An 18,882-nucleotide genomic window follows, 5' to 3' on the forward strand; every position below is an offset into this window, starting at 1 on the left:
CTCTGCTCAAGTACAGTCATCCCTGAGCACATGGCACAGGATTGCATCCCAACTGCTCTTGAGTATCTCCAGCAAGGGAGACTGCACAACCTCTCTGGGCAACCTGTTCCAGTGCTCAGTCACCCACACTGTAAAGAAGTTTTGTCATGTTCAGGTGGAACTTCCTGTGCATCTTTTCCTGCCATGGCCTCTTGTCCTATTGCTTGGCAGCATCAAGCAGAGCCTGGCTCCATCCTCTTGAGACCCTCCCTTTGGATATTTATATAAATTGATTATGTCCCCTCCCAGTCACTTTTTCTTGAGGTTGAACAGGTCCAGCTCCCTCAGCCTGTCCTTGCCGAGATGTTCCAGTCCCTTCATCACCTTTGCTGCCCTGCACAGGATGCCCTCCATCACAGTACAAGGGTGGGTATCAGGTAGCACATGGACACTGGCACTGCCAGCACTCACAAACACAGCAGAGAGTCGCTTTCCTTCCTGAGGACAAGCAATACAGAGTCACAGCATCCCTTTTTGGACTCCTCTCTTTTGGTGACATTTTGACAGTACCTGTGGGCGGATGGTGTTATTTCCTTTTCCAACGTTGTGAACAATCCCTGAGATGCAGAGCGGCCCGGCGAATCCAAGCAAGTCGGCCAGAATACGGAACGTGCTGCTCAGGAGTAAGGGTCTTCCAAAAGCACAGCAGAGAGCACGCCAAATGGATCTGGATCCTTGGGGAGATGATGATCTTTTGTTCTGGTCAGAATTAAATTAAAATTCATAAGAATTATGTTATACATTAACCTCAGGTCTGACAAATACTTGGTGTTTTTATCACTGCTTTAATTCATTGACAACCATTTGTAATCTCTCAGGTAGAAAGCAGAGGAACTACAACTATTGTTTCTTTTTGTAGAGTTGTAGAGTCAGAACAAAGCAATAATTTGCACTCCTCTCCACAAAAGGAACCATGATTTCTTTCCTACCTTTAATGGGGATCAAGTGTGTTGTTTGTGGCCTACTGAGGAAGGAAAAAAAAAGAGGGAGGGAAGTGACAGGTTTTTGTTCTCTGGTGAACACAGAGACTGGAAGCATACACCTTTTAGGCAGGATGCAAACAAGTTCTCATAGAATACTGTACACACTCAGCTCCCTCTGAGAAGTGAATATTAATTTGAGCTGAGGTAGTTTCAGCCTTGAACTCTCCTATGGACAAACTGTAACTGAAATAACATGGAAAAAAAATAGCCCTGCAAAGCCTAATTAATACAGACTGTGAATGTTTCCAGGGTCTTATTAGGAGGAATAACGGCGTTCAGTGAACACAGTCCACGATTACTTTCCACATCAAAATAGAGGCTGTACACATTTTACACACATTTAACCAGTAATGTGTTTGACATGCACGTTTGATTAGAGAAACTTCATTATTTGTACGAGGTACAACTGAGAATGTGGTCTCTTGGTGTATGGACTGCTGTGCCAATGAATACTTCATTTGCATCATATCTGTTTATATCTCCTTGTGTCATGCTTGTATGATAAAAATTAATGAAAAACACAAGCTCTGAGAAAGAAGACAGATATAATTCCATGCTTTGCATACCTTCTGTGCTTCAAAGGCCTCATTAAGGCGAATGTAATTGGTCAGAGCTCTCATAGCAATGGGAAGCTTGCCTATGGTTTTCAAGTCTATTGGTTTTTTATGGGCAGTCTTGATGAATGTGTTCATCCACCAGTATGTTCCTTTGGATAACAGATTCACAAAGGGCTGCAGGAATCGCACACCAAGATCCTGGAGATCCTCAGGAGGTTTAACTTCTTTAGGAGTTTTGAAGAAAACATACCTCTGAAATGCAGAAAAATGCCAGCAGAATCACAGTGAATGAGTAGAAAATACAAGTGCACAAAGAATAGATAACGACATTGCAGATAATCAATGAATCAGTCTTGGTTTCTTAAAAGACATTCGAGTCTCTAAACCAATACAGCAATCCAGTTTCCTCAGGTACTGAGGCTAATCAGAGGCATCCAGTCTAGAAATAAGTAATTCTTATAATTCACTATGACTCTGCTTATGGTGCAAAAATTTGCATACTTGCAGGGGAAAAAAACTGCAAACCATCTCACAGAAACAGAATCAACACAGTTTGGAGACCTTCAAGATCATCCAGTACAACCACCAAGCCAGAACCACCCTAATCATCCCTACACCATATCTCCAGACACCTCTGGAACACTTCCAGATGTGGTGACTCCACCATCTCCCTGGGCAACTTATTCCAGTGCCTGCCCCCTGTTTCAGTAAAAAAAAGTTTTTCTAACAACTAATCTGAACCTCCATGGTGCAACTTAAGACCACCTTCTCTTGTCCTTTCACTTGAGACATGTCAGAAGAGACTGACCCCCTCAATTACTTTAACAGGACAGTCCCAGCATTACTTTGAGTTCCAGGCAGCACAACATGGGACACAGGAGCTAAGGCACAGCCCTGAGGTTATCGCTGGGATTCATCTCCCACACCACACTGCTTCACATTTGTTAGCTCAGAACATGGAGCTATTGGTGCTGCAGCAAAAAAAAATTACATGGGAATATTTCTTTCCCTCCTAAATTTAATTTGTGTGCACAGTTGGTGAGTGCCAGCTGAAGGGAACTTTGGAATTTATGTATCCAGCAGTCTCCAAAGTCTCAGTTTATATTATGACTGCAGACACTGCAGAGGGAAAAAAATATAGCTGGAAGGAACCTAGTAGCCCAAATAAATCACTTATTCTGATTGTCTCCTGGAAAATGAGAGATGCTATTTGTGTGTCTAAGATATTCTCTGATAGAGCAGACAATTCCATTCTACCAGTCTTCTCTTGCATCAGAAATACTTGGCTCTCATGACTGAAACAGAATAATTAAAAAAATTACAGCAAACTTGAACAGATGAAATTGATCTTAAATTATCAACAACAGAGTCTGGCATTTTTTGAAATTACACATTTATCTGGCCTAGTGAAATACTATTAGCCCTTGATAGTCAAATTTCTAACTGGATTTTTCGTTCTCCTTTAGTAACGCATTTTACACCAACTACCTAGAAAAGGGATTAAAAAAATACCAATAACCCAAAAAACAACCAGTAAAAACCACAGGAGACTTCTAGCACAGTTACTTACCCTCACCCTGATGACATTGATTTCTACAGCTAGTAGCATTCCATAAAGAACAACCAAGAGTCCCGTGAGGCAAAATCGAAGCTGAGAAAATCCAACCCCATTATCACAGAACTTCACAAATTTGATGGTTTTAGTTATGAAAGCTAAAGTCCAGTAGAACAGCAATGCTGTAGAGAAAAAACTCAAACAAATTAACCAGCTCCATGGTTGCAAAAATACACAAAGGCATAATAAAATAGAATTAAAGAATAATTCACTAAAATATATAAAACCAGAGAATGGCCTTCCTCATGTCAAACAGAACCCTAATTTAATTCCAAAAGCATTAAAATAGTGAGATAATGTTAGTTCCTAATGCCTTTTCTATTAGATTTAGTGATATCTCATAAGTTTCACAAAGTGAAGTCTGCAGAAGGAAATTTCATCTGCTGTAGAACTGTGTCCACATGATCAGCTCAAGGGAGGCTGTTGCTCCAAAAGTAAAGGTGCCTGTGAATAATGTTTTTCAGATTTGGTTAATGCTACAAGACTGCTATGAATGTGGCTTGAAGGAAAATTCCCTGTGAATCTCTGGGATGCGTCAGGAACAGATATTAAAATACTTTGTCCAAACTGGTGCTGCACTATCATTCAACAAAAATTGCATATATGTAATTTACAATGTAGATAAAACAGTCACATCAAGGAAGTATATTCTGGCATTCATGGAATACAACTCTCACTTTTTAGTGTTCTAAGAAACCTCTTGTCTCAAGGTGCTCATGCTACCATCAGCTACAGTTAAATAATCCATGGAATAAGCTCTGATGGCTTGGAAGCACCCTCCATACCATTCATCACACCATAAGCCAGCTCCTGTTCCCTATTCCTAAGGAAATGCCTCCCAGGGTTATCTTCTTTTAAATAAACCTTTCATTGCTAATGTATCTGCCATGGTGCAACAGATGGAATGAGCTCTAACTGCCAAGAAAAGCTTGGATGTGCTTTCCAAGTGCCTTGCCGGAACACCACAGAAAGACTTCAACCAAGGCATTAGCAACTCTAAGTCTAGCTTAAATACGGATAATCATCACGAAGTTCCATAAATTTCAAAGAATTGGTGGTGTTCCAGCTATGCTGAGGCACCAGAAAGCTCTCTGGAGATGTGCTCTGGGACTACCCTTCCAAGCAAAGCTAAATTCAATGCAGAGAATCCATGTGAGATTTGGGACTGCCAGTCCTGCTTCTACAGAAATCAAGTTAAAACCTCTCCTTTTAATGAGGACAGTGAATGGAACAGTACAGAAACACTGTGCATTAGGACATTTGCCAAGGGAGCCTCTCTTCCTCTAAAATTAAGAGGCCAGTTCATAAGAGAAAAACACTGAGTGGTCAGGTATGCACATTGCACATGCAGTATTGCACACTGCACTTCAGTGGCCGATGTGGTTGCAGAGAGGGTTTTAAAGATATACTAACCAAATTTCTCTTGTAAAACTTTAGCTTTTTTAATGTGAGGCTTCCTACCATCTTCCCAACTTAGATTGCTTCTCATCCTGTTTCAGGCTGCTTCCTTCCTTTAAGGCTCTATCCCTCCCTATTTGCAGTACTTCTGACTATCAAGTCTCACTTCATCCAAGAATTACACTCCCATGCTGTTCTACTCTTAACCACCTTTATCTGTTAAGCCTTGTTTTGTTTCATTCTTCCAACAACAGGCTGAGAACACATCCCTCTTGGAATAAAAGGGACTTAAACATTGCACACTGAAAATATCCACCAGTGGAGGGCTTGCAAAAAAATAACCAAGCCAACAGGCAGTTATGTATGTCTTGGAATTACAAATAAGAACTAGCAGAGCCATTCTTCCATTTAGGGCTTAAATAACGGTCTATATGACCTTTTATTATTATTGTTATAATGTTAATTTATCTTTTATCTAAGAAGTATTATGAAGTGCCAAGCACAACATTCTCAAGTCACACTTCCTTAGAAGCATTTGAATTTACTTAGCTTTTCACTTTTGAAAACAAATGTATCTAATCTGATCTGGAGAATGCTCACAGGCCACTCAAGACTCCTTGGAAAATCCAGTTGTGGCTCTGTTCTTCATAGATGAGGTCTTTCTCATCTGGCTGGTGAGTACATTTTGGCTGAGAGTTTTTAGAAATTATCACTGAGAACTTAAACTGGTCTGAACTGCAAAGTGATCAGACCACAGAGGCATTTACTGGATTGCTTTAGACCTATGCTACATGCCTAAACGACCTTGCTTTTTCTTGGGCCATGTAAGATACCTCAACCCACACCACCAAGGTGTAGATTCTCACCTGGGCCACACCTCTGAAATATAAGGCAATGTACAACTCAAAGTCTTCTACACCTTTATTGAATTAAGTCCAATCAAAAAAGCCACACATTTAACTGGATGGGATTTGATAATTAACCTGTGCCTGTTTGGAGAGAAACTTTTTTGTACTAAGCAATAAGCAATATTTTTCTGCAAGAAGTTCTATTTTAGAGAATAAACCAATTCCAAGGGAAACAACTACAATGCAAAGGGACAAAAATTTTGAATCAGAAAAATAGATCCCTGTCTAGGAGTAGTAAGGTGTAGGCACACAGTTTGTAGTAATTGGGAGTGGAGCTGCAGCAGAGCCTCATCCCTAATGGGCTACAGCTGTGCAGGACAGGTGGATAATATTGAAGGTAATGAGACATGGAGTGCCCAGGCGCACTGACCAATCACCAAAGGGAACAGAGGGCACACAGGTGCAATGCATGAACTTGAGGGGTATAAAAGGCTGGGCTAAAGAACAAGAAAGAGCAGATGCTTGCAGCCTTCTGAAGTGATGTGACTCTGTATGGGTTGAATCTTTCTGAAACTGTATGGTGACACTCTGTGTATTGTGGCCATCTCAACTGTGACATATGCTGTGGCATATACTGTAAAGCAGTCATATAATTTAGTTTAAAAAAGGATAATTTTCTAAAATGAAAAAATTCATCTGTTCCCACACTACCACCCATTTCAGATGAACACCTTGAAGTCCTGTTGTTATCTCGTAGTTTTCTCCTACTATTAATTTTTGAGTTTTAATTATCTTTAAAACTAAGAAACTAACTTTAAAAATAGTGGAGTCAGATGCTACCATTCAGTTGTGTATTTTAAATATCGAGAAAGCAGCAGATTTTACAATCCAGTATGAAAACTACTCTAAAACGAGTCCTGCTTAACTGTACAAATGTTATGCAACCATGTGGTGCAAACAGCATCAAAATCAACATTATTATGAGAGTGCCCTGGTAAACAGCACTACATGGGAACAGCTACATTTGTTAAAATATAATTGCAGACCAAAATCACACAGAAAAAGAACACTTTCAGACCAGATCAAGGTGTTCCAATAGCTGGGTCACTCAACTGCATTCATGAACTCAATCATTAGCTTCAGTGAATAAATATTCCAAACCTTGTCAATGTTTTTTGCTAAGAAATACTAAGAATTACTACTTCAAAACAGCCAAGTGCCTGGGCTAAAGCTGAAAGGCAGGGTCAGGATCAGCAGAGGAACTTTGAATCCTCCATTTGCATACCGAAGGAAACACACTAATCCCCACGTCTGTCATGGTATCTGCCTCTTACCTGTTCAAGAAGAGCAACAAATGGATTTGGTTTCCTTGAGGTACAGAGTGAAAAGGATCTTTAAGAAACAACACATCTCAGAATTTCATGGGATTGGAAAATTTCACCCTGTTCAGAATTAATAACCAGACCTTTAAGGCTCTACTGCATTGCATCAGTGAGAGTTCCCCTGCTGGGTTTAATAGTTTTTGGATAAGGCTCTGTTATCTTTGTTTTAAACAGCTACCAACTCTTTGCAGCTGTAAGCATTCATCCTGCAGCTGAGGCAGATGATGCCCTGCAGTTTGCTGGAAATTCACTGATGCTCAGAAGCAGCAAGATGTCACATCAGCTCTTCTACTTTGCTCTCTGTGTGTGCAACATTAGATCTCTTCTACACGAGCCCATTTGCCCATACACCCAGCAAAAAGCTTATCACCAGCTTTAGCTTTCCCTCCTGGTTCTCATTTACCTTATAAAATGAGGCTCTAAAGCAAAGCTGCTTCATGGCCACACTGCACTCTAGTGGGTTGACAGGTGAGTAAAGGTATAATTTAACTATCCATACTGGGCTCACTTGCATAAAGTGCTCATTGTCTCGTCCCAGATGTCAATACTGAGTAGTTGCAATTAAGATTGAAAGATAACTAACAATCCTCCCAGTTTGTGCAGTTAAGAACAAAGGATAGAGACTTCCAGAAATGTCTGTCTTAGGACAAATATAAGAAAAACAAAAGAAAAGAGAAAATAAAAATCAAAGACCATCAGCTTGTGAAGATTTTGGACTAAAATTCAAATCAGACATGCTAAGTGGGAAAGACTGTGATGGTCTGATTTTCTTTCTTGCCTAAGAGCTATTAGGACCAGATTTTCTAAGAGAGTCTATTTCTTGGAAATTCTTGCAAAATTAAAATTCATCCATAATACTTAAGTGTTGGTATTTGTTGGCACAACTTTTTAGTATTCAAGTGTTGTCCAGAGTTTATCCTGCATCAGCACTCTAAACACTGAAAAACATTATCATAAAAAAGAAATCTCTGCTGAGCAGGAATTATGCAAAAATGGGTAATCAACTACCAGCTGTAACTTTGCTACCCTTCTCAAAGACTTAACAGCAGGAATATGGCTGTGACACTAAATTATTTAACATTGCATTATACATCTGAAATAACAACAAAAAGCCCAAACAACAAAACAACCTAAAAAACAAAACAACAAAAAGCCCAAACAACAAAACAACCTAAAAACCAAAACCACAAAAATCACTGCTTGCTTTACAGGCAACTGTAACAGGCTAGCAATGCTTCCTGAGGCATAATGCCTTCCTGTGAGAAAGCATTAAAAATACTCTGTTGACTTATTTAAAAAGCAACTAAATGACCTCACCTGTTCTTAAAGGATAAAAAAGATCCTACTTAAAAGAAAGGTAGAGGAAGAAAAGCAGTCCCAAAGGAGAAGACATAAAGGTTGCTAAGCCTGGATAGAAATCTAAGTCTTTGGAGAGGATTTATTTTCAGGAGTTACAGCCTATTTCTGCAGAACAGGACTCTCACTTACCCCAACATGTAGATCAAATAATCTTCAATATTTAAAAGCTTTCTCAAATCTAGTTATTACTGACTTTTCCCCACCTGACAAAAGCTAGAACAGAACTCAGATACACAGAGCTACAATGGCATAAGACAAACTTTAGCAGGATCTATTTATACAGAAATCCAGCTCAAACAAAATTTGATGAGCCAGAACCGAAGAAATAACAGGTAACAGGATGTGACTAAACATGTAGCCATTCCCAGACTGCAGTCTACTTAAACAGATGAGAACACATGAACAAGTGCATGACCTCCAGCAGCAATGGATTTTCTATAGCTACAGTTTATTCACAATCTGGCAAAATACAGAGTAGACTAGGTAGCTCTCATTCATAGCATTTTCCATTCAAAACGCCTTAAAGCAGTTTTCAAAGGGAGTTTTAGGAACGTGAAGAAAGAGCAAGCAGGCAGAGTAATATATTCATGACTGGAAGTCAGCGATGTCATTCCTTAGCTCCTTGCATATTTCAACAGACCACACACACCAAGATTTCTTCACTCTTGCATCACACTTCCACACAACAGGCTGACAAGGGGGTTTGGATTTAGAGTTAACAATTTCCCATGCTACTTTTCCCACAAAAGCAGTTTTTCCTAGAGAAGTCTTTGGCTCATTGAATCCCTGAGAACATTACAATAACCCCTGAGACTATTATTAGAAGTTAAAAGCATTAAAAGGAATGAAATGTTTGAACATACATAGAGGGGTAGCTTTGGTCATAGAAGAACTGCAGTGACCTATCACCAAGGAAAACAGCACACAGCACCACAGCCACACCTCCAGGTGCACAGATTTTGAGACATACCTATTAAGAGTTTGGGGAAGTTGGATGTTTCAATATTGTGGTAATAGACAACTGATGTGATGGCTGCCAGGAATGCCATTCCAGCCGGCATGTACAGGTGTAAGTGGCGGGATTCAGAAACCCTTCAAAACAAAAAAATATCTGTTAAAGTCAAACCTCTCAGCTATTTAAATGTTTCCCTTTTAATTCATGAAGAGTACCTTGCTCTGATGTAGGACTTTCTAGAATGAGTTATGGATGCAAACCTCTCCAAGTTTTAATTGAATTTTTGCTCCTAACTCATACAGTTGGATTTCAAAGTCCTCCCCTGTGCTGAAAATGAAAGGTGTATACTCCTATTTCCTACTGAAATAAATTGGAACACTTGTTTAAATTAGGACAAGCAGCTCATCTCCAAAATGAGAAAAGTTAATTTAAGCTAAACTAGTTTGGGAGCTGTCCATCAAAATATGCAGATAAGACCAACTGACAGCACAGTTCAAGATTTTCTACAGAAGCATTTTGTGAAAGTGTTTCATTTTTTTCAGTTTCAAAGAAGGAACAGCACCACAGCACAGGATTTACTTACAGTGAGATCTGTCTTCAGTGACTGCAAGCCAACAACAAAAAAAAACCCTATAACAGAATCATGCACTCTTATGTTTTGTCCTATAAAGCAAAACTGTGCTGATGCTTTGCTTCAGGCAGCAGCAGAAGGGGTCCTACCAAATACAGCCCTTTGGGAATACTGGAATTGTTGGGCAATGTTGTTAGTTTGTGCAGTGTTCAATAGAAATATGTTTTCTCCTCCTCTTTCTTCCTACTCATTTTCTCTTCCTTCCCTCTCCCCTCTTCTTTCTTTCACAAAAAGAATTTAATGCCCTAAGCTATCAAGGGCTACAATTTCCTCTGTCTCCCAGCCAGCTTCACCAGGAGACACCAAGATGACTTCAGGACACAAACATTTAGGGAAATTGACACCGTGTCCTCTGAATGGATTTCTTGATGCATCAAACAGTACTTTTGTGGAGTTTGGACAGACAAGAAGAGCTGTGCTGGGAGGGAGATCAAAGATCATCACAGGACATCACAATTCTGAGAGCAGAAGATTCCAAATGTCTAGCAGAACCATAGGAGCTCAGGACAACCATTTCCTGCATCTCCGTTCTAGAAAGGAGAGCCTTCCCTCAATGATGATTGTGGTGAACTCTGCAGAGCTGGCTGGAGCCATGCTCACAGCCTGTCATGAACACTAAATTCCTCTTGCTGACAATAGCTGGATGTCAATACAGCAAAATGAGAAAAGATCCTCTGAAATTCCTAGTAATGCCAAGAGATTTTATACACCAGGGCTGAATTCTCAGCAAGGACAAAAAAAACCCAACAAGAACAGATTTCTTCAGACAGCCTAAGCTTCAGTAGGTAACACTGCAGCAGTGGGAGGCTTTTTAAAATCTATTTATTTCACAGTTGCTGGAATTCCCCTATATAACTGTACCTCCAATAGGCCGCTTCTGTTGCTGAGATGCCAAAGCCTTTAGCAGCCAATTGCTGCCAAAAGGACTCACCAGCACAATCCATTTTGGTTCTTAGAAAGCTGATGAATATCAAAACTCCCTTCTATTCACCAGAGCCCTCACCAGCCTGCTGAATGCTCAGGAAGCATGACTGTGGGTTGGCACTCCCCCAGCAGAGCTCGGAGCTTTGATTCTCATCAGGTGACACCTATTACTTAACAGCAGTGTTCTGAGTCAAGTTAAATAGCAAATAAACATAATGAGAGGCATTGCTAACGAGAAAAATAAAGGAGAAAACTCAAAGCAGGAGATTTTGCTCTGAGCATCCCACAATCTGATAACTCTGAATAAGCAAGAGAAAAATTCCTTTAAAAAAAACTGGCAGCAAGAAACATCCTATTTATATATGTTTAAGAGAAGTTAAAATAATAATGATGATATCATTTTCTACACCAGAAGTCTGCAGTGCATTTCACACTGGTTGGTGGATACTTGTAACATAGATGGCAAATCAGGGAGGTTTTTCCCTATTTAATTAGGAGCTTCCATTTCATAATCCTTGGGTTCAAATTCATAATCAGTATGAAAAATCATGCCTCTCTTCATAAGAAGAGATCATATTCATTGTTATATAATTAGCTTTTTTCATAATATATCATTCTCCTGTATCACTTGTTTCACTTGGAATAATTTTTTCCCACAGATTTCTGTTTAGTGACATCCTAAACTGCATAAAGGATGATGGTTCCTGCTCATATAATATCAGCTGCTCTGCTCTAGGTAACACAGGAGATATAGTGCACAGTCACCAGAAGAAACCCTGTGGGGTGTGACTTAAGCCCAGCAGATTCACTCCTCTTATTTAGATGAAAAGAACTCAGCCTGGGGGTGAATGGTGTGACCTACTGTGCACATGGGAGTTCCTCCTAAGTAACGACTGTGGGATTGGGTCCTTGGACATAAAACACATCATGAAAATGTCACCATCTGCTTGAATCATTAGGATTTATCTATGATTGCTCTTTGGAAAGATAGTGTCATTAAGCTGAACTAAAAATGATTAAGGTCAGTTGTGCATGTGTACATCACTTGGCAAGGTCTGTGGAATTTCTGATACAAGACTGGTAGGTTAATCACTAAGAAAACAGATTATATGTTCACAACCACAAGGTATATTGTTTAGATGAGAATTTAGGGAGGAAATATCTACTCTGAAACCTTTAAACTGCTCAGTGCTACCAGGAGAAGGCAGACAAACACTTACCCATCAGACACTATGCCCTCTGCAATTTCACACACCAGCACAAACAAGAGGATAAAAGTCAGTATCCAGCGTAAATTGTGGCCAGGAAAATGGAGCCATGTGCTATGATGTATATGTACTTTGGAACTCTGACTTCCCCATCCTAAAAGAGAAAAGAGAATTATAGAGAGCTTTCTTTACAAGAGTGACACACAAAGCTCCTGCTTACAAAAACCCCAAACCACGTATGTAACAACCTTGCATACCAACATTGACACAGCTGTGCTGTTAAACACACGTGCATTTGATTATTATCAGAACTGTGCTCTCACTATCTCACTTCATATGGAATAAAATCAATAATTCAGACAGGACATAGCCTTTAATTCCTATACTTCTAGCAACTTACTATCAAGTAATTACATGCACTAAACATTTTTCAAATCTATTCACAGCTTAAATGAACAACAAATTAACGTTCTGACAAATACACACAAGCACTCTAATAAACGCACTACTTCTTTTCCCTTTAATTATTTTAAAAAGTAAAAAAAAACAAAACAAAAAAAAAAAAAAAAAAAAAAAACCAAAAAAAAAAGATGAGGTGTGAAGCTTTATCTTGCTAAAAATTAGCAACACTGAGAAATTCCAGATAAATGCAGGGAACCCTAAGCAGCTAACCCCGTTTTCACAGCCGTGCGGGCTGCTATTTCCCCACCGGAACTTTTCCTATCCCCAGGAGCGAGTGTTACTCCAACCCATGCCGTGGCTCTCCGCGGGCCGGTCCAGGCTTTGGACGAGGGCATCCGGAGCAGTGACAGCCCCGTGCGCTGAACCACCGGGCCACCTACCGGCCCCGCCGGGCTTGTGACATTAAATCGCGGTACCCGCCTCAGGTACCGCAGAAGCCAGCGGGGCAGGACCTGTAATGAGGGGGGGCTGCCAGGCGACTGGGACCCCGCAGTAATTGCTGGGAGTGATATTTCATAACGCAACACTTACTTGTCAGGTTTCTTGGGCTTTAATAGCACATTTATTTCTGCTCCTTGCCCTGCACCGGCAGGGCAAATCCTGCGGTCTCTTCCAGCATCACCCGTTCCCGCCCTGCCTGCGCAAGGGGTTTCACCTGCGGGGAGCCCCGCGGGCTGCCCCGACAGACGGAGACGGGCCCCGCTGCCCGGGCGGACAGCGGGCGGTGCGGGGGCTGCCCGGGGAGAGGCGGCCGCCGGAGCATCCCGCAGCTCGCAGCGCATCCCAAGAGCGGCGCAGCCTCCCCGCACGGCACGGGGGCAGGGCCAGGCCGGGGGACACGGCAAGGGGAGGCCAGGCGGGCGGGGGGAAACGCGGCACACGCGCGGGGGAGGGAAACCCACGGCGAGACAAAGCCGGGCGGGGGGACGCGGCAAAGCAGCACGGGGGCAGAGAGGCAGAGGAAAAGGGGGGCAAATAGGACAGGCACAGGCGGACAGGGGAAGGGAGAGCCGCAGGCACCCACCGATGAAGAGGATGGGGAAGGTGATGAAGAGCAAGAAGACGTGCGGCACCACGTTAAGCGCATCCACGAAGCAGCCGTTGTTGAGCACGCCGTGGTCCACGTTGTAGGCGGTGGAGTTGCCCTCGTCGCCGCAGAACGCCAGGGCCATGGCGGGACCCTGCGCGCAGCCGGGCGCCGCCTCCGCCTCCGCGCACATCAGGCGGGGCCGGCGCGGCCGCGGCTCTGCCCGCACCTGCCGGGAGCGGCGGCGGCCCCGGCCGCGGCTCCGGCCCCGCGCTCCGCCCGCCCCGGCGCCGCTCCGCCCCGGCACCGCCCCCGAACAGCCCCGAGCAGGGCGCTGCGGGAGCGCTCGGCGGGGGCGGGGGCGGGACGTGCCTCCCCTGACGCGGCAGGGACCGGTGCGAGCGCGCCGTGACAGCCCTCGGTAGCCCAGAGCACCAGAGCCGTGTTCCTGGGCTCTCGGGATCGGTATTGAGCTCCTCATGCATCGTTAATATGACAGAACATTAAATATCCAACACTAAATTAGTGATGACAGGAATTACAGATTACGGAAAGTGTGTTCTTTCAACCTTGTCAGCTCTTGCTTTTTTCTAGACTATGATAAAGATATTATTAGATTAAGTCATGTATTCAGCCATAGCCTCCTCCCAAAGGAGACTTCAACATTATATCCTGAACAGCTGTTGTGTTTTTGCCTTACCTTTTTTAATCCCTAAAGTGAGTTAAACCCTAACTGTTTTCTCCCCAAGACTGCCTCAGTCTCTGAGAATCAGATCATTAGTTTGAGTGGGCTCCAAATCACTCACTAAAAACATTTTTATGTACACCAAAGTAATATACAAATCAAAATTTCCAATTCCTTTTTTTTCTTAAGAGGAAGTTAGGCTCAACTGAGCCAATGCCAAACAAAAACTGATGAAATACCTCTCTGCTAGGGGATAGCACTGGAAAGTAAAATGTGATGTGCATCAGAAATCTGGACCTGGCACACACTTCCCAGCACAGGCTGAATCAATGTCCGAGATTCAAATATCTCTGGTGTGTAGGCATGAAATACTCAACAACTCAACAAAAAGAGTCCATATATCCAGGCTTCACTCTTCAAAATGCAAAAGCTACAAGTTGGCTAAATGCCTCTAAGGGAAATGAACACATAAATGAAAAATTTCCTTCTTCTTTCAACGTAACATTCAATTTCTATGACAGACAGCTTTACTAATAGACCTGAAAATTACTTTTGTCATGTTACTTTTATTGATCTTGCTGTTGGACAGGAGCAAAGAAAAAGCAATTCTCTGCATGGAACGTTATTTCCTATAACATTTCTTTTGGAGTTACAGCAGTGTGGTTAAGAATAAAAATTAAAAGACAAACCCCAAGCCAAATCCTGTGTATATGTATTCTCAAATGTGAAAGTTACACCCACGCTGGAAAGACTACAATTATTTTAAGTTTTGGATAGAATCCAGCATTCATTTGAGCTTCTGGTCAAGCTCAGCTCTGCTACCCTAATAGTTATTTAATAAAGAGTATGAGCAGTTTACATGCAGATAATTTAAAAGTAATTTATATTTTAGCATTTCCTGAGTCCCCAAGTGACACAAGACCTCTGTGTTACCATGAACAAAGAACAACAATGAACTCTTGGCAGTTTACACTCTGTAGGCTGATATGGTTAAGATTTGAGGAAGAAATAACTGTGGCCAGAGAATTTTACACAGAAATTAAAGTTTGCCATAATCTCTGAAGAAATCCAAGAACTGAGCTCACATGCCCAATATCTGCATGTTTTCTGAACCTACAAAGTGCCAATCACAACATTTAAAAAAATGTCTATCTCAAACAAAAAAAGTTGGGAAACTCGATGGTTTTGAATTTGAAAGTTATCTTTCCAATGATTTTCAGACACAGCCTGGATTGCACAGTTAATGTGGTGACCTAAGATTAATGTTCTCAGTTTATTGTTCTCCTACAACAGATCTGCTCCTGTCACAGAGCTAAAGTTGAGTCAGAAATGTGTTGGCACCCTGAACAGAGAGATGCTGGATTAAATAAGGAATTAATGACTTCATGAAATACAGAAAAAAAAAACCCCTCAGACTGATAGAAATCAAAATAGTTGGTAAACTGAAATTGGTAAGGTGAACATTCGTAGCTATAAATGGGGACACACTCAGACACCGGAAACTCTTTAAATAACACACTTCCAATAACAATGTTCCAGTGTTGTCCCTACTGTTACAATGAAATCAAGTGACTAATCTGGACAAATACTGGTCTTACTAAAGCATCAAATAATAATTTCTTTTTCACTCACAAATGGTAAAACAGCCATTTTGTGCCTTCACAAAATAATGCTAAGACATAGTTTGATCCTTTTCTTAGAAAAGGCTTGGATGTGATTGTGGTGTCAAAGGAATGAACTTCCTTATCCAGACTATCTCTGCTGCTCCTGTGGGCTTTGGAGCAGGTCACAGAGGAATATTTTCTCTCTCAAAACTGTAATTTCATGAAGCTTTGTGAAAGCAAAATTCCTTTTCAAAGTACAGGAAAGGCAAAGAAAATATGAAACCAACAGGTATGCCATGTTTATCTGCATGCTGCAAATGCAACCTGATTTTCCACTGAAGTCCCTTTACATCTTCTTTCTCTTACTCCTGATTATTTCCATTTGACAAGAAGTCAGTTTCCTATTTCATTATTTCTGTGTATCTATTAGGAATGAAACATCAAGTTAGATGCTGGCAGACACTAGCACATTCAGTAGGTGACTGGAAATATTTTGAAAGCATTTTGATTATATAAAATTGATTTCCAGAGAGACAAGGACAATATTTTTAACTCAAGGAAAAACCACTTTTTATGCTTGCCTTGGAATTTGTCTTTGTCTGCAAGATGAAGCCAGGTTTTGGTTTTATAGTAAAGCACTGTCACTTTCAGAATTCAGTTGTTTTTAACAGATATTAATTTATGTGGGAGCTTTCATTTTTCTTTCCTACCTTTGTCATTTGTATCACTTCTCTTATTCAGCTGCTTCACACTGGCCTCTCTTTTTCGTCAATGAAGTGCTCTCTTCCTAAAAATCATGGTTTGCTTCTGTAAGCTTTGTGCTTTTGTTTGTATCTAGAAATACAGATAGAAAAACCCCCAAAGGTTTGACAGTTCTGAACACCCACAGCCCATGTTCAAAGTTGTGGTAGTTAGGTACATAAATTTAGGCATCACGCAGGAAAATTTCACTTTCCTGTGTGTTTTAAAGTCATTAATGAGACCAATTATAAATCGGAAATCGTAGGGAAAAGTGCTAACAAAGCAAATTCTCATTGTGATTTAGAATTAGCTAAACAATATGCACTAAACTATGACTTCTGGTTCCTATTTAATTCTGATCTTGGAAGAAGAGAGGAAAAGCACTATACATGTGTGGGAGGAAGCCACCAATCCCTTTCTGAAGCATCTGAAGCACACTGGGAAAGGCTGAGGAAAAAAATGGGAGAAAATCACCTCCAGAGAAAAGTGTTACTTTATTCTTGTGGAACAAAGAACTCCATTCTATCATTTCATAGAAGACATCTTTTAACCAAAAAAAACCCAAAAAATAAAAAATAACCCAAAAAAAAACCCAAACCAAAACTAAACCAAAAAACCACCAAAAAACCCTTTGAAAAATAGTCTAAGGTGCTGCTATTAAAATTCATACAATAAGCATAATCATAGAATCCTAGAATGTTTGGGATGGAAGAGACCTTAAAGATCATCCAATTCTAGCTCTCTTGCTGTGAGCAGGGACACCTTTCACCAGACCAGGTTGTCCAAAGGCCCATCCACAGCTGGTCTGGCCTTGAACACTGCCAGAGATGGGGCATCCACAGCTTCTCTGGGAAACCTGTGCCAGTGCCTCACCATCCTCATAGTGAAGAATTCCTTCTTGATATCTAAACTAAACCTTCCCTCTTTCAGTTTAATAATAGTACAGAGATGCACAGAAATAGCTATTTTTCTCTAAATAAACCTTATTAATTTTTAATTACTGTCCCTTATTAAAAATGAAGAAAGAACTTATGAGTAAGCAGATCTATCTTTGAGTGGAAACAAAATACAAACTGTTTGTTGGGCAATCACCTTCAGGCAAACACTCAGACAAGTGTTTTAGATTGGAGCAGCTTATCTTTAAGTGTGTTCAGACGTCTTGTGGCTTCAGCCATATCAATGACCTCTATCATTAAGTCATTTTATGAAGCACATTCTCCAACATCCAATATAATATTCAGCCAATTAATCTCACCTTGAACTAGCTCCTCAGTTTAACAGGAGCTTCCTGGTTCAATAGAGCCAGAGCAGTGCTGACTTGGCACCTGAAACCTGGTGAAAAATCTCACTTTTCTGTTCATTCACTCTCCTTTGCAGTATTAAACAAACACTGATGCAGTTGGGGCTACCTGGCACAACTCAGGGCGAATCACCTGAAGGGCTGCAGGCTATTTCCCTTACCAGCCTCGCCTAAAGATATTCTTGATGCTCTCCCTGCCCTCCTCAATCACCAGGATTCTCCACAACAGCGACAGCAACACTAAACCAACTTTCTATTCACTCCTGACTATCCTTGTGCACAGATGAACTTTTACAATCTTTGCATGATCTCACTGATCACCTCACACCTTAGTTTCATCTCCAGTACCTAAATGGTTAAGGTGTTGAGTACTCCCTGGGTAGTACTTGAAGTACAAGTGTTGTGTTTTCCTCAGGGGAATAAACTGAGTGCTGTGAACTAACCCGTGCCAATAAACAACTGCGTGCTAGCTCCAGTGTGGTATTCTTCAGCAAATATTATTTTAGTTACTGGTTCAGTTCAGTGCTGTTATGATGCTTGCCTTGTATGTGGGCTTTTGTATATAAAAGATTATTCTGCCTGTTTATACTAAAAAAAGTTACACATGCTAACAAATAACCATAACAAATATCCAGCATTCATTTTCAAAAGATAACAGGGCTAAAAGTCACCGGTCTGTCTTGAAACCCTTTCGAAAACCACAAATTAGATTGAACACTAAGATCTGAATTGTTTTTTGAAGATTATTAGAAACCAACCAAAGATATCATCTTTCCTTCTCAGAATATGAAACAGTTTTCTGCTTAGGCATAGAGAGCTTTAGCTGATTTGTTTATTGACCATCAGGGATTGTTCCAGGCTACCCTCAATTTCTCTACTGGGTAAAATCGACACAACAATTAGAGAGAAACAAAGCTACCAGTTCAGACTTAGCTTTGGAATATGTTTTTCTTGTGCCACTATTTGACAAAATTATGCAGAAAATTAACAAAAAGGGTGCTGTACTTTAATGAAGTTTTACGCTTCAGAATTTTCTTCTATTTCTTTTTTAATAGGTTGCAATGTAGCATTTATTCTAGCTCTTAAAATAATGACAAAAAAATCATATTACAGATTCATAAGAAAACCCAAAATGTGAATATGCACAAAGGGTTTAGTCCTGCA

The 18,882-nt window shown here is 40.9% G+C and overlaps 1 protein-coding gene across 1 annotated transcript in view; it reads right to left on the bottom strand.

Annotated features, from left to right (window-relative positions):
• ABCC8 (ATP binding cassette subfamily C member 8) overlaps window positions 1-13,632 on the bottom strand; it is a 73,703-nt gene extending 60,071 nt beyond the window's left edge. Inside the window, exons 1-6 of the mRNA XM_030949721.1 lie at window positions 13,386-13,632; window positions 11,912-12,053; window positions 9,152-9,273; window positions 3,150-3,316; window positions 1,589-1,831; window positions 550-738 (exon numbers count right to left, since the gene is read on the bottom strand). Of these exons, the coding sequence (XP_030805581.1) occupies window positions 550-738; window positions 1,589-1,831; window positions 3,150-3,316; window positions 9,152-9,273; window positions 11,912-12,053; window positions 13,386-13,581 (1,059 nt within the window). The 5' untranslated portion in view covers window positions 13,582-13,632. The remainder of the gene's footprint in view (window positions 1-549; window positions 739-1,588; window positions 1,832-3,149; window positions 3,317-9,151; window positions 9,274-11,911; window positions 12,054-13,385) is intronic.
• Window positions 13,633-18,882: the final 5,250 nt, after the last annotated feature.

This window comes from Camarhynchus parvulus, chromosome 5, assembly GCF_901933205.1.
Source record: "Camarhynchus parvulus chromosome 5, STF_HiC, whole genome shotgun sequence".
Taxonomy (NCBI): domain Eukaryota; kingdom Metazoa; phylum Chordata; class Aves; order Passeriformes; family Thraupidae; genus Camarhynchus; species Camarhynchus parvulus.